The sequence below is a fragment of the Tiliqua scincoides genome, chromosome 3 (genome assembly GCF_035046505.1).
Source record: "Tiliqua scincoides isolate rTilSci1 chromosome 3, rTilSci1.hap2, whole genome shotgun sequence".
NCBI classification, from domain to species: Eukaryota; Metazoa; Chordata; class Lepidosauria; order Squamata; family Scincidae; genus Tiliqua; species Tiliqua scincoides.
In genome coordinates, this window is record NC_089823.1 from 113436910 (window position 1) to 113450478 (window position 13569).

The 13569-nt window shown below is 40.8% G+C and overlaps 1 protein-coding gene across 1 annotated transcript in view; it reads left to right on the forward strand.

Moving 5' to 3' along the window:
• Positions 1-13569, forward strand: part of MYCBP2 (MYC binding protein 2) — a 187656-nt gene that overhangs the window by 77417 nt on the left and 96670 nt on the right. Inside the window, exons 29-39 of the mRNA XM_066618790.1 lie at positions 415-511; positions 1488-1680; positions 2190-2464; positions 3337-3558; positions 5397-5588; positions 6969-7175; positions 8542-8673; positions 9045-9223; positions 9850-9992; positions 10642-10742; positions 11930-12148. Coding sequence (XP_066474887.1) covers positions 415-511; positions 1488-1680; positions 2190-2464; positions 3337-3558; positions 5397-5588; positions 6969-7175; positions 8542-8673; positions 9045-9223; positions 9850-9992; positions 10642-10742; positions 11930-12148 — 1960 coding nt within the window. The remainder of the gene's footprint in view (positions 1-414; positions 512-1487; positions 1681-2189; positions 2465-3336; positions 3559-5396; positions 5589-6968; positions 7176-8541; positions 8674-9044; positions 9224-9849; positions 9993-10641; positions 10743-11929; positions 12149-13569) is intronic.

Below are 13569 nucleotides of genomic sequence, written 5' to 3' on the forward strand. Positions count from 1 at the left end.
ATGTCAGTGCTTTCCAACACTGACATAAGGGCAATGCCGCTCTGAGGTAAGGGAACAAACATTCCCTTACTTTGAGGAAGTCTCTGTGAGTGACACCCAACTGCAGGATGCAGCACATGTCCCACTGGCACCACTATGCCAGTACTGGAAAGTGCTGACATAAGGGGTTAGGATTGTGCCCTTAGTTTGTCTTTTTCTCCATTCTAGTAGCAAAACAAAAAATTGCTATGCAGCAATGAAGGTTAATATTTTATTGAATGAATATACACTCTTTCTTTAGATGTACTTTAGATTTATTATAAAAATCGGGTAGCAGTGAGATTTTGTAGGAAGAGATATAAACATGTTTGTTTATACAAAACCATCTTAGAGTGAAGAAATGTGGGATGATATTTATTTATTTTTTGTTTCCAGACTGCCAACAAGTGATGGCAGTGCATCAAAAGGAAAACAGCAAACAAGTGAACCTGTGCATATTTTGAAGCGCTCTTTTGCAAGGACTGTCTCAGTGGTGAGTATTACCTGTGATCCTGTTGTCTATGTGTTTTGGATACAAGGGTCATCTTAGATGCTAATAAGAACAAACTAAAATGGGATAATCAGCTGTACTTTGAGACATATTTGGGTATTCCATTTTGTCAAGAGAGAAGCAGTTAGCTAACTTTCAACTGGTTTGCAGCATAAATGCACATTAAATAAATCTTGTTCAAGGTGATGCTGCCATTTACTCTTGAAGAGTTCAAGAAATGGAATAGGAAAATATGAAGCATATTTCCCTCACTGATATTTATGCTCTTTAATTACTGTGATAGGTAGTTTTTCTCCATGGAAAAGAATGGCACTCTCTGTGTGGGTCCTCTTTTTTTGTATTTTTTCTGGGCAAATTTTTATGTTACCAGTAATTCCAAAAGTTTGAGAAAACATTGAACTTGATCCCTACTTGTGAGCATCTTCCATCTTGTGTCCCTCCCCTCAGCCCACCCAAACACCATTTAATATCATAATAGAATATGTGTATATCTGTATGTGCAGTTGGCATGCAATCTGCTGCTATGTAAGGTGCATCTGGGCGCTGATACTAATCTACCACTGGCATTAGAAGAAGCATGGAACAAGATATTTCTGGTCCCATTCTAAAACCAGTTTCAGGAATGTTTAACCAAAGAAACAATTCGCTTTTCCTGAGTTTCTTTCTCCTCAAATTGAGTTCAGATTATAGGGTCATCAGAGTTGTGAGTGACTGCTTCCCCAATGTGGAAGTTGGAGTCTTGACTAGGACTAATTCAGCCCACCCAGGTTGAGAGAGGAAGAAGATTTCACTTGCCTTGAAGTTGATTGCCTTGAACTTTATGCCTCCCTTCAGATGTTGTACATTTCTCTAAAGGAGTGCACGCAGTGTGAGAATCACTGCACTCACATAATATATTTACTTGAAGTTAACTTTTTTGTAATCTTTTTTCCCCCGCTATCTTTTTCTTATGAAACAGGAGTGCTTTGAATCATTATTGAGCATTCTTCACTGGAGCTGGACAACCTTAGTACTGGGAGTAGAAGAGCTTCGAGGACTGAAAGGATTCCAGTATACAGCCACCCTGTTAGATCTAGAGAGGCTGCGGTTTGTCGGCACTTGCTGTTTGAGGTTACTGCGAGTCTACACTTGTGAGATATACCCAGTATCAGGTATAGTGCTTGGGTTCTAGTATTAAGTGTATACACTTATACAGACATGAAGCTAACTCACAACATAAAGCATATCTGAAGTTTCTAGCTTATTAACCTAGGAAATTAGGCAGATTTTCAGTAGAAAATTCTATCAGTTTTGTCTCAGATTTCTCTTTTTGAGGAACTAAGGCCAGTGCTTATGATTTCCCCCTCATTTATCCTCACTACAATCCTAAAAGGTAGGTTAGACTGGGAGACAGAGAACTGGTCCCAGAAGACTTTGTATCAAAGTAGGAATGTTAACTTGGGTCTCCTCAGTTATAGGTCCAGCATTCTAACTACCATATAGCTTATGGGCTCTTGCAGACTTTATTTATTTATTGGATTTGTAATCCACCTTTCTCCCCGAAGGGCACCTGAGACGGCTAACAACATTTATATTATGTTTTCTTGTTGAGAATTGTAATCAGACTACTTGATTGGTTTACTGTTAGTAGTTTTGTTAATGCTATTCTGTCTCTTTACAGCTACTACTAAAGCTGTTGTTGAAGAAACTAGCAAGCTAGCAGACTGCATTGGAAAAACCAGAACCTTGCTAAGAAAAATTTTATCAGAAGGAGTTGATCACTGTATGATAAAACTGGACAATGACCCCCAGGGATATCTCACTCAGCCTTTGAGTCTTCTGGAAGCTGTTCTTCAGGAGTGTCATAATACTTTCACAGCCTGCTTTCATTCGTTTTATCCAACACCAGCTCTACAATGGGCTTGCCTTTGTGATTTGCTTAATTGTTTAGATCAGGTACAAAGGAGTTGAAAAAATGTGTGTCTGCATATTGTTTTCCAATCTGGAAGTGGTACAATAAATTATCCATTTAAATCCTTGAAACCATGCTCAATGACATACAGCAGCTTTGCCATAAAAGAAGAAACCTATTGTAACCTGTGCTCGCCGTATGTGTGTCATGAAATGACACTTATAAATGTTCATCTTTGCATTGACAAGTACTTCTGCCTTTACAGAGAGGGCATCTCCCCAAATCTCAGTTGTAGACATGCCAATCCCAAACTCAATCTGCTAAATATTGTTTCTTAGTTCCTTGAAATCTGCGCTATACGCAAAGGCTAAAGTGTAATATAAGTGTTACAATTGGGAAAAAAAAATTTTTTAAATATTTTTGGAAGATACCTGAAAAATCTAGAGCTAGAAGCTTCTTCATGGATAGCCAAATAAAAGAGAAGGAATTGCAAAGAAGGAAGGAGCAAAGCAAGGAGAGAGTCCCTCTCTCACCATCTGCTTTTTGTCTCCCTGCTGCTTTGCTTTTCCTTCCCCTTTCCCACCTTCTTCTGTCCCTTATATGCTGCCTGCCAGTTCCTCCTTTTACTGCTCAAACAGGTTGCTCACTCCCCACTTCCTGCTGTAAAACTCATGTTGACACCCTATGATTGTTCAGCACTGGTAGTGCTATATTGATAATAACCTCCACATTTCTGTTATGCGCATCCAATTTTGAACTTCAAACACAGAAACATGGAGATTATATGTTATTGGACTTGTCATTAAATTATTGTAAAATAAATGGAAACAGTAATGATATAATTGAGGAAGCCACATACCCATTTACTTTTGATGCTATTCCACTCTGTTTTCAATTTCTTACTTTTATTTTGAAGGATATCCAGGAAGCAAACTTTAAGACTTCAAGCAGTAGGCTTCTTGCAGCTGTAATGTCAGCCCTGTGCCATACATCTGTGAAACTGACTTCTATCTTTCCTATTGCTTATGATGGAGAAGTCTTACTGCGCTCTATGGTAAAGCAGGTTAGCACTGAGAATGACTCTGCATTGGCCCACCGCTTCCCTCTGCTGGTAGCACATATGGAAAAACTTAGTCAAGTGAGTAAAACACTTATACACCTTAAATAATTTATTAACAGTATTTTATTATTAACAGCATTTATAATCTGGAGCTGGACAAGTTTCCAGAACTTGATAGCTTAACATATTCATAATAAATTATCAGAATCAATAATATTTTTTACACTATGCTGAGAACTTTTATGGAGGAAGGGAAGTATCTGTAGGAAAAAGATCTAAGAGTCTAGGTTTTGTTTTTTTTAAGTTTTTCCCTCCAGGCTTGAAATGAAATATAAAATTTAATTTTAAAAATTTAACTTGAGAACTTGTGTGCCTTAAAGGAAGTTACAAGCTACGGCCTAGTTTCATTCAATGTTATATTTGCTTGGTATATGTAAAATTGAGTGTTGGGACAGTTAGGAGAGACAAAAGAAAAAATTTCTTTACTCAGCATGTGGTTGGGTCTGTGGAACTCATTGCCATAGGATGTGGTGATGGCATCTGGCCTTGATGCCTTTAAAAGGGGATTGGACAAATTTCTGGAGGAAAAATCCATTACGGGTTACAAGCCATGAAGTGTGCAACCTTCTGATTTTAGAAATGGGCTATGTCAGAGCACCAGATGCAAGGGAGGGCACCAGGATGCAGGTCTCTTGTTATCAGATGTGCTCCCTGGGGCATTTGGTGGACCGCTGTGAGATACAGGAAGCTGGAATGGATAGGCCTATGGCCTGATCCAGTGTGGCTGATCTTATGAACACAAACTCTACGTGAAATTACAAATATGACCATGTTGTTAGTTCACAATTGGTTATTGAATGCTTTTGAAATCTAGCATTTTTCAATTTACTTTTTAGCAACTGCTGATTTAACGTGTGAATCACCAACCCATGGGGGAGGGTCTGTGGGATGCTAGATAAGAAACATAGTTCACAGATTTAAAAATCTTTTTGTAGGAAGCAAATCTGCTATTGCACAACCCTGATATATGTTTCATCACCTGATGTGCATCCTTCTGATATAGTAATGATTTTATATGTTATTCTGGTATATTCTTAGATCTTGACAGTCTTGAGTATTAACACCTTACTTCTGCAGATATGGGTGAATTTATATATAACCTATTTGGATAAGATGACTCAGAGCCTGATCCTGTGGTCCACGCCGTGGCTCCGCAGTGCGGACTACAGTCACAAATGTGCCATAAGGCACGTTTGCAGGGCTTACTGCTGGGCTCCTGCTGGAGCTAGCCCAGCGCTGGCTGGAGCTGGGCTGGCGCATGGCGGGTGCCGGTTCCGTGGCTTGGCGGTCTCCCGGACTGCTGGGCTGTGGAATGGGAGGTGGGGTCATGGCTGGGGGTGTGGGGGAGGCGTTCCGGGGAGGGGGTGTGTGTGGCCGGGGGCGTAGGGGAGGCGTGACGGGGGAGGGGGAGAGGCGGATCCGTGGAGCCTAGCTCCACAGGATCCAAGGCACTCGGGCAGGGCTGCTCGCCCTACATGAGTGTCTTTAGCGGCGACCCAAAGTTCGCCACTAAAGTGAGTAGCCCCATTGCAGGGCTGCTTCCCTTACTCGGGGGAAGGCAACAAATGTCCCCTTCTTCCAAGGAGATTCAGCGGGAGCCCGCTAGGGAGCCACCAGACCTGGGCGCTGCAGGCAGCTCAGGATTGGGCTGCCGGTTGTATAAAATATTGACCAGAGGCCGAATATTGGAGGCACTGTTTTCATGTTACCTGAAATCCAGTAATTTCCAGTTGTTCAAAGACTGGCCTGTGATACACTGACCAATGTAAAAACATACATTAATCAGTTCTAAGTTCCATTTTGACAGGTACCTTTATGTGAGCAGTTAGCACCTAATCTGTTGATTCATTCTTCAGAGCGAAGAAAATATCTCGGGGATGACAAGTTTTCGTGAAGTGCTTGAGAAGATGCTTGTTATTGTTGTGTTGCCAGTAAGAAACAGCCTTAGACGTGAAAATGAACTTTTCTCTGCGCACCTTGTTTCCAATACCTGTGGATTACTTGCAAGCATTGTGAGTGAACTCACAGCTTCTGCACTGGGATCAGAGGTAATATAATTTGTTCCATAATGTAATTGCAGTGCTGTAGTCCAGTGGTTCCCAAACTTTTTAGCACAAGACCCACTTTTTACAATGACAATCTATTGGGACCCGCTTAGGCTTACCAGGCTCCTTTTAAAAAAGGAGATCTAGAAAGAAATTATTAATTCATTCATAATAATTAGAAAAAAGATTCTCACACACTTATCTCTCTATATTTACATATGCTTACATACTGCAGCAGCTCAGCTCCTTGCAAAGCAGTTAGCAGTTATCTTGCAAACTGTAGCCACTGAGTTCTTACAGGATAATTACCAGCTGCAATATCTAATTTTTTCAGTAACCTTATGGCTTGAGACAATTAGTTATCTGATCTTTCCATCAGATAGATCTTTGGTGTCCCACCAAAAATCAGGTCATGACCTGGGTGCCGACCCACAGTTTGGGAACCACTGCTCTAGTCTCTGGCTAGGTTGTTACTTGCTATGGTAACACTGTGGTAAGAGAACTAATTTATAAGACAACTGCATTGAAATTTAATTTATTCCAAATTAAATTAAGATCTTTCTCTGTAATTATCATTTTTTGATTTGGCAATACCAGGTAGACTTTGGAACATATGTTGCATTTTGCCTGAGGGACCAAAAAATGCAGGACCCTCTAATTGTTTTAGTACATTTATTTAGGCATGGTTCACCAGAAATTCATAAGCAAATGGATTAGGGCATAATCCCAACTAGCCCTTGGGCCGACACAAGTGCCTTGCGCTGGCCTGGAGGTGTTGTAAAAGTGCTGCAAGGCACTTTCACACCATCTCAAGAGTTGAGAGACTGGTGCACAGACATGCGCCATCCTCTGGAGACCACCTCTGGTGCCTACACCTGAGGGTAGATACGTTCGTGTCGGCTTTGTTGGGCTGGCACGTTGTCTGGGCAGGATGGGGGAAGGGTGGAACAGAGGCGTTCCGGGGCGGGGGGAGAGAGGGTGGCTAAGTTGGGGATGGAGCCAGAATCCGGCACTAAGGCTGGAACCTTACCCCATCTCTGGTGACCCAGCGCAGCACCAGGCTGCTTGAATATGTGCCATCTCTTTAGGTGGTACAGTTCTGAGTAGCCCCATTGGGGCTGCTGCTGCATGGTAAGGGAAATCAATTCTGTTTGCCCTGGACTGAGCCACAGCCAGCCACAGCTCCTCGCTGGATATGGGGAAGGGCAGCCGTCTTGCCCATTCCAGCGCAGGTTAGGATTGGTCTGCCTGTCTATTAAGAAAAGATGATGGCACAATTTATCCATGTATGTTGTTTTAGAAGCAGGGCCCTAATTTAAAATCTTAAATTCAGTTCTTTTCCATACTAGTTATGCTCTAATTGCTGCTTGTACTTCTTCTCAGGCTGATGGGCTTAACTCTCTGCATTCTGTCAAGTCAAGTCCAAATCGTTTCACAAAAACAAGCCAGGGAAGAAGCTGGAATACTGGGAATGGATCCCCTGATGCAATTTGTTTCTCTGTGGACAAATCTGGGGTCATTGTTGTGGGATTTTCTGTCTATGGCGGAGGAGGAATCCATGAATATGAACTAGAAGTGCTAGTTGATGATGTATGTATTGTGCATAAAGATAGCAGGTTGAATAACTTTCACAATTAAGAGTTCACCAAAAGCCCCCACAATTCAATAGTAATAGGACTTTTGCTGCTGAAAATCAAATCTTCAGCATAAAAATATTTGAATTATAGTGTGTATTTCTACAGTGGCCAGTAATCTTTGATGTTCTCACACCACGTTTCTCATTTCACCCTAACTCAACATAGTGGGAACCAGCTTTAATTAGTTAACGTAAATGTATCTTGTTTTTATTTTTGTTTTGTGTGTGTGTGTGTGTATACAGAGATCGTTAACTGAATGTTTAGTATCTGAACTGAAGTATAATTTCTAAGATTTCTCAGGGGAGCAATGACATTTAAACAAAGATGAAACTGGTATAAATTAGTAATGTGCATTTTTCCTATCTCCTCCTTGTTTTCCCTGTCTTTATACTTTTTTCTTTCTTAATTAAAAAGCAAATGGGTATTTCTGGTGAGACCAACTTTAAGTCAAGCTTAAACAGAAGATCAGTGGTCTATACCAAGAATTTATTTATTTATTTATTTATTTATTTATTGGATTTTTATACCACTTGTCTAAAAACTCAAAGCAGTTTACAACAGAGGACGCATACAAATAAAACTTTAAAATCTTTAAAATAAAATTTTTAAAAAAACCATTAAAACAATTTAAAAGATTAAGTAAAAGAGCAGATTTTAAAAAGTGAGCAGCACAAAAGTGTCCATCCTCTTTATTCCTTGTAGTTGACTCTCCCTATTAAAAATGAAGCAAGCCAACATATTAATTAGTACAAAAGCTGCAAATGGCAGGTACCATCTTAGAAGAAGCTTTCCCTTTCTTCTCGTTGGTGCCCACAACCGGGAAACCACCAATTCTTATATACATCCTACTATAATATTTTGGTTTGGAGCAGGTAATTCTAGCAGTAGTGCCCTGACCAGGGTGGGGCAAGGGAACATTGCAGTCTGCTCCATCTATAGCTTTATCCCCCCCCCCCAAAAAAAACCCCAACATGTGAAATTAGCAACAAAACAGGTAATAATGGAAGCCAACCTTATTTTATCTATATTCTGTATGTGATCTCAACTAGTGCTTGCATCTCAGTATTGAAAACTATCCCCAGGTGTCTCAGTGTATACATTGGGAACCTGTATTTTTTTAGGATACTTGGCCAGGCAACGGGGGGGACGGGGATGGGGGGATGGGACGGGGTGGGACAAAAATGAAAATTTTTTTCTTGAAGAGATATTGCACATAGTATGGGCAGAAACTGGTGATCAAGCAAGAAAATCAGACTTCACTGTATCTCTAAGCTATATAGTTTGTGTTAAATTATTGCCTCTTACTGCTTTGAATTTAGAGTGATCATACAGGAGATTCAACTCACTCTCATAGATGGACATCCCTAGAGCTAGTTAAAGGAACATATACTACAGATGATTCTCCAAGTGATATTGCTGAAATCAAGCTTGACAAAGTTGTTCCCCTAAAGGTAAATAAAGCACATTAATTTTTCTTTAAATGTGAAATGTTTCAGTAATATACTTTTATTGAGAGAAGAAAGTGCAGCTTCCTCATACTATCAGTTTATAGAATTGGGCAAGTTTAAATTGATAATAGATTTTATTTGTCCTTATTTCATGATGTAAGAATTAAGGTTGAATTCCTAGGCATAATAACAGCTATTGCAAGTAAAAATGCATTTATGAAGACTATTTCAGTGATATAATTGTTCATCAGACTCCGTTGAATAAAATTGTTTGAAGATTTCAAACACTATTTGTATAAATGTGCTGTCAGAGATGATGATTTGAGTGTGTTAGTTTAATATTGCATGCTTTCCACGTGGTTTCTGATTTGAAGGAAAATGTGAAATATGCGGTCCGTTTGAGAAACTATGGGAGTCGCACAGCCAATGGAGATGGAGGCATGACCACTGTGCAGTGTCCTGATGGTGTGACATTTACTTTTAGTACATGTAGTTTGAGCAGTAATGGTACAAATCAAACACGGGGGCAGATTCCACAGATCCTTTATTACAGGTAAGAATTTGTTTTTGAGTAATATCAGGAAGGCTTTCATAAAACAATAAAGCAATGCAAAATCAATCACAAGCCAAAGCAAATATGAATATCAGTATTCCATTGTTCTGATCTGATGTCTGTTTGGAGCCATTGCTCGTTCTTGAATCCATAGTAATATGTTATCTAAGGACATATCTCTACCAGTCTGGCTTTCCTTTCCTTCTCTTTCCTTCTCTCCCCCCACCACAGGGACATAAACAAGCCCCAATCCAACTGTGAGAGGTGCTGTCTTAGTGCTAGGCATCCTTCCAGTAAGAGTAACTGTAGCAGTGTAGACAATATTAAAGTCCAAAAAAATCACCATTTTAAATTAGGAAGCAAATCTGTCTTCTAGCAAATCAGTACAAAACCGCTCACCTTTCAGCTATAAAATATTGTTGTGACAGAGTAAAGCTATAGCTGTTTCTGTAAAAGGATTATCCACAATGAAATAAAGATTTGAATAACAAATCTTTAAATATTAGAATAGGCCATAAGGATGCTTCTGCATTTGATTTGTCTTGTTAAATTGGCTGAAAAGTTTGATACATATTTTACTGCGTTTGCTTATGAGTTTGTGGCAGTTTAATCTTTCTGTTTTCCAGAAGTGAGTATGATGGTGATTTGCAGTCCCAGCTTTTAAGTAAAGCCAATGAAGAGGATAAAAATTGTAGCAGAGCACTTTCTGTCGTGAGTGCTGTGGTACGAGCTGCTAAAGACCTCTTACACAGGGCCCTTGCTGTAGATGGTAAGAACATGTTACAAAAAGGCTTGTGTTCTCTTTAAGATATATTTGTAATAGTGAAGATGCATACTGTAAATGCTTACCCTAAGGATCTTCACTTACCTTCTAAAATCATTGCATGTTATTGTGTGGCTGTGTAGATAATATAAAAGTTACAGGTGCAGCCTTTTTATACATGGATTTTTGATTTGCGGATTTATCTCAATGCGAATGGGGGGAATTCAAAGTCAAACACACCTCAATGTGTTTTAAGGCAGCCCAAAACACAGACAAAAGGCTTCACCTCACACAGGCACAGAATTAGCCCCTGGAGCTATGGAAGAGGCTCTGTAAGATTACGAGCCTTGCTAAGGAACAGTAAGACTCCTTGTAGCCCCTGAGCCATCAGAGAGGCTCCATGATACTGCATGCACGCACAGAAGACTCAGCAAGAATCCTGGAAGCTGTCAGCGATTAATGAGACTCTTTAACATCATGTTCATGGGAAATGGGAGTATTCAGTTGTTGGGAGTGGAAGAGGGGAAGCCAAGGGGAAAATCTCTGTAGCCGGAATGGGTACAGCAAAGAAGCTTGTGCTCTCACGCTCGCTCGCTGGGTAGACATGCATATGACTGTGCTGTGGGTCTTATAATTGTTTTCTTTTGGTTTATAGCTGAAGACATTCCAGAACTGCTCAGCTCTTCCAGTCTTTTTTCTATGCTGCTTCCTCTTATAATAGCCTACATAGGACCTGTGGCTGCAGCAATTCCCAAGGTATGTTCTTCAAATGCACAATAGGTTCATTGTTTAAGACCACAAGGCAAATTTATAAAGATGTCCTCTGTATTTACTCATGGTTCTCTCATTTGTGTTTGAATTCTAGTATGCAAGGAGATCATTTTGAGTTTGTTAGATCATCACAGACTTTATATTTAGAACAACTGTTCTGGTTTGTTTGTCTTTGTGGATCAACATGTTTAACGTCACTTCCTCATGAAATGACACTCAAATACTTTCAATTCAAAAACCAATTCATTTGTTCTGTGGTTGCAATCCAGTGAAGTTCTGCTTTTGGTACATGGAAGCTACTAAGATAGCAAAGGAACAATTGGGTTAGTGGAAGACTTTGCACATACAGGTGCAGCCTTGGTATCTGCGGGCAATCGGATCTGTACTCTGAAGCCCACAGAGGCTGTGCCCATCCGCATGCAGCCTCTGCAGGCTTCAGACTGACTGTTACAGCCAAAATAATGTTTCTATGCCATTTAAGGCATTCTGAGGCCCAGGAACCATTTCCCCAGGCCTTAGAATGCTTTAAAAGGCATAAAAAGTCTGGTTTTTTTTCTGTTTTTAGCTGTTTTTTGGCTGTAACAGCCATTCCAAAGTCTGTAGTGGACATGCATGGTCTCTGCAGGCTTCAGAAAGCCTTCTAGAGACAACTGCAGCAGATTGGGCCAAGTCTGACTCAGTGTGGTTGTGTTGAGCCCGGTTTTGCTGAGCCAGCTCTATGGATAGATAATCCATGAATATGGTGGCCTTGCCTGTAATTGCGACTTGCAGAATTACTTCAAATATATGCTTTGCCAAAGAATCGGAGGAGTTAAACAATTTCCTCTATGATTGCCCTGCAGTTTCCAGTTACCTTTGGAGGGTTCAGGCTGGGCCAATTCTGATTCATGGATCCAGGCGACCCACATTGACCAGATCCACAGATATAAAATTCATGGATAAACAGGTTCCACCTGTATTCTGGACCCAAACTCTGATGGGAAATTTCAAAGAATGAGTGGATGCTCCTAGTGATCTCTCCTGACCATTTGAAGTTTCAGATACAGTGGCTGAAACTTTGATTTTTCTCCCCCTGTGGTTTTGGATCTTCTTGAAGCTACCTTCCCTTTTGCTCTGTCATGCCTGTCTGTAGTCCAGTTAATGAAGTGTTTCTGTGTTTTATCATTCTGCAGGTTGCTGTTGAGGTTTTTGGCCTGGTTCAGCAGTTGCTTCCATCTGTAGCCATTTTGAATCAGAAATATGCCCCACCTGCCTTCAACCCTAATCAATCTACTGACAGTACCACAGGAAACCAGCCTGAACAGGGACTCTCTGCTTGTACTACCTCTAACCACTATGCTGTCATTGAATGTGAACACCCCTACAAACCAGCTTGTGTTACCCACTACAAGGTAAGCACTACAGGCGTGGTGGTTGCACCTTGTTATTAGGTGTATGTGATGATGGAGCCTATTGTGATGCAGATACTTACTTGCAAGCTACTGAAGATGCTGTGTGACTGGTGCATGAATATTTAAACCAAGAAGATAATGCAGTGAACACTTGTCTTAGTCTGAGTGAGATGCTTGGTCCTTCTAGCCCAGCATTGTCTACACTTAACAGCAGTGGCTCCAGAGTTTTAGGCAGGGGTCTTTGCTTGCCTTACTTGGAGATGCTGGAGATTGAGCCTAAGACCTTCTGAAATGCAAAGCATGTGTTGTACCACTGAGCTGTGCCCCTTCCCACAGGATAAACTTGGGAGGATACAGAGACCAGTTGATTCTCTATAAGGAATAGGGAAGAAGGCCAGTCATTGCTGCCCACTTCTTGATTGTGGAGGAAGATGAAAGCACAAGCCAGGGCTCATGCCTGATAGTTTATAGCAGGAAAACATGATTTACTGTTATATCTGTGTTAGGCATCTCTGATTTAGAAGACAATGTACTATTGGTGGTTATGACCTTTTTGAATCTGATCACTCACTTATAAAAGCACAGCAGATACTCGCAAACAAGTCGAACTCACAGATAAGTTGAGGACAGGTTTGGCTTCAATAATCATGGAATTTTTCTATGACCTGGGATAAGTTGGGGGGGGGGGTTAAAACTTAGGCGGTGTCTGACTATAGTTTTGTCTTATTTTACCCAAGGCCAGATCCTGAAAAATAATCTGCCAGAAATTGTAACCTAAGAACTGTACAGTCTCTTATTTAAAAATATAGCTCTCCATGGGTGTAATTCTTAAGTAACAGTGCACCGAATACTAGCTTCTGAAACATTTGATGGGAGCATTTCCACTTCCCACTTTCAGGGAAGGTGCATCATGCAGCTGGAACAAGCACACCCTAATCTGGTCTGTTTCTTGACCATGTTCCTCTTGATTTATAGCAGTATCAAGGCTGTCAGACATCGTTTCCTTGTTAGAAAAACCAGGATGATTCTGTGGAGCAGGTTCATGTCTTGCTCCCTGTGTTGGGGGGGATGTGCATATTAACTAAAACTATTTCCTGATTAGATTCCCTGATTGTGTGGCTTGTAAATAACAGCAGTGAAGACAAAGGGGAAAGAGCAGTCAAGAAGGAAGGGGGGGGGGAAACCAAACAGTTTTAAACAGAGTGACTTTGACAGGAAGAGGAAAGGAAAAAAGAGTCATGCTGCTTGGGGCTGAAGATTAGAGAGAGAAATGGAGTGGGGGTGGAAGGGAGAGTGGCTGTATGTGGGGATCCCGTCCTCCCTTGTGCTCCCTTGTGCTGCAACAAAGAAGCAGATGCAGAGCTGCAGACTTTGCCTGAAGGAGCAAACCTCCCGCCCCCTCACCATCTTCAAAGTACAAT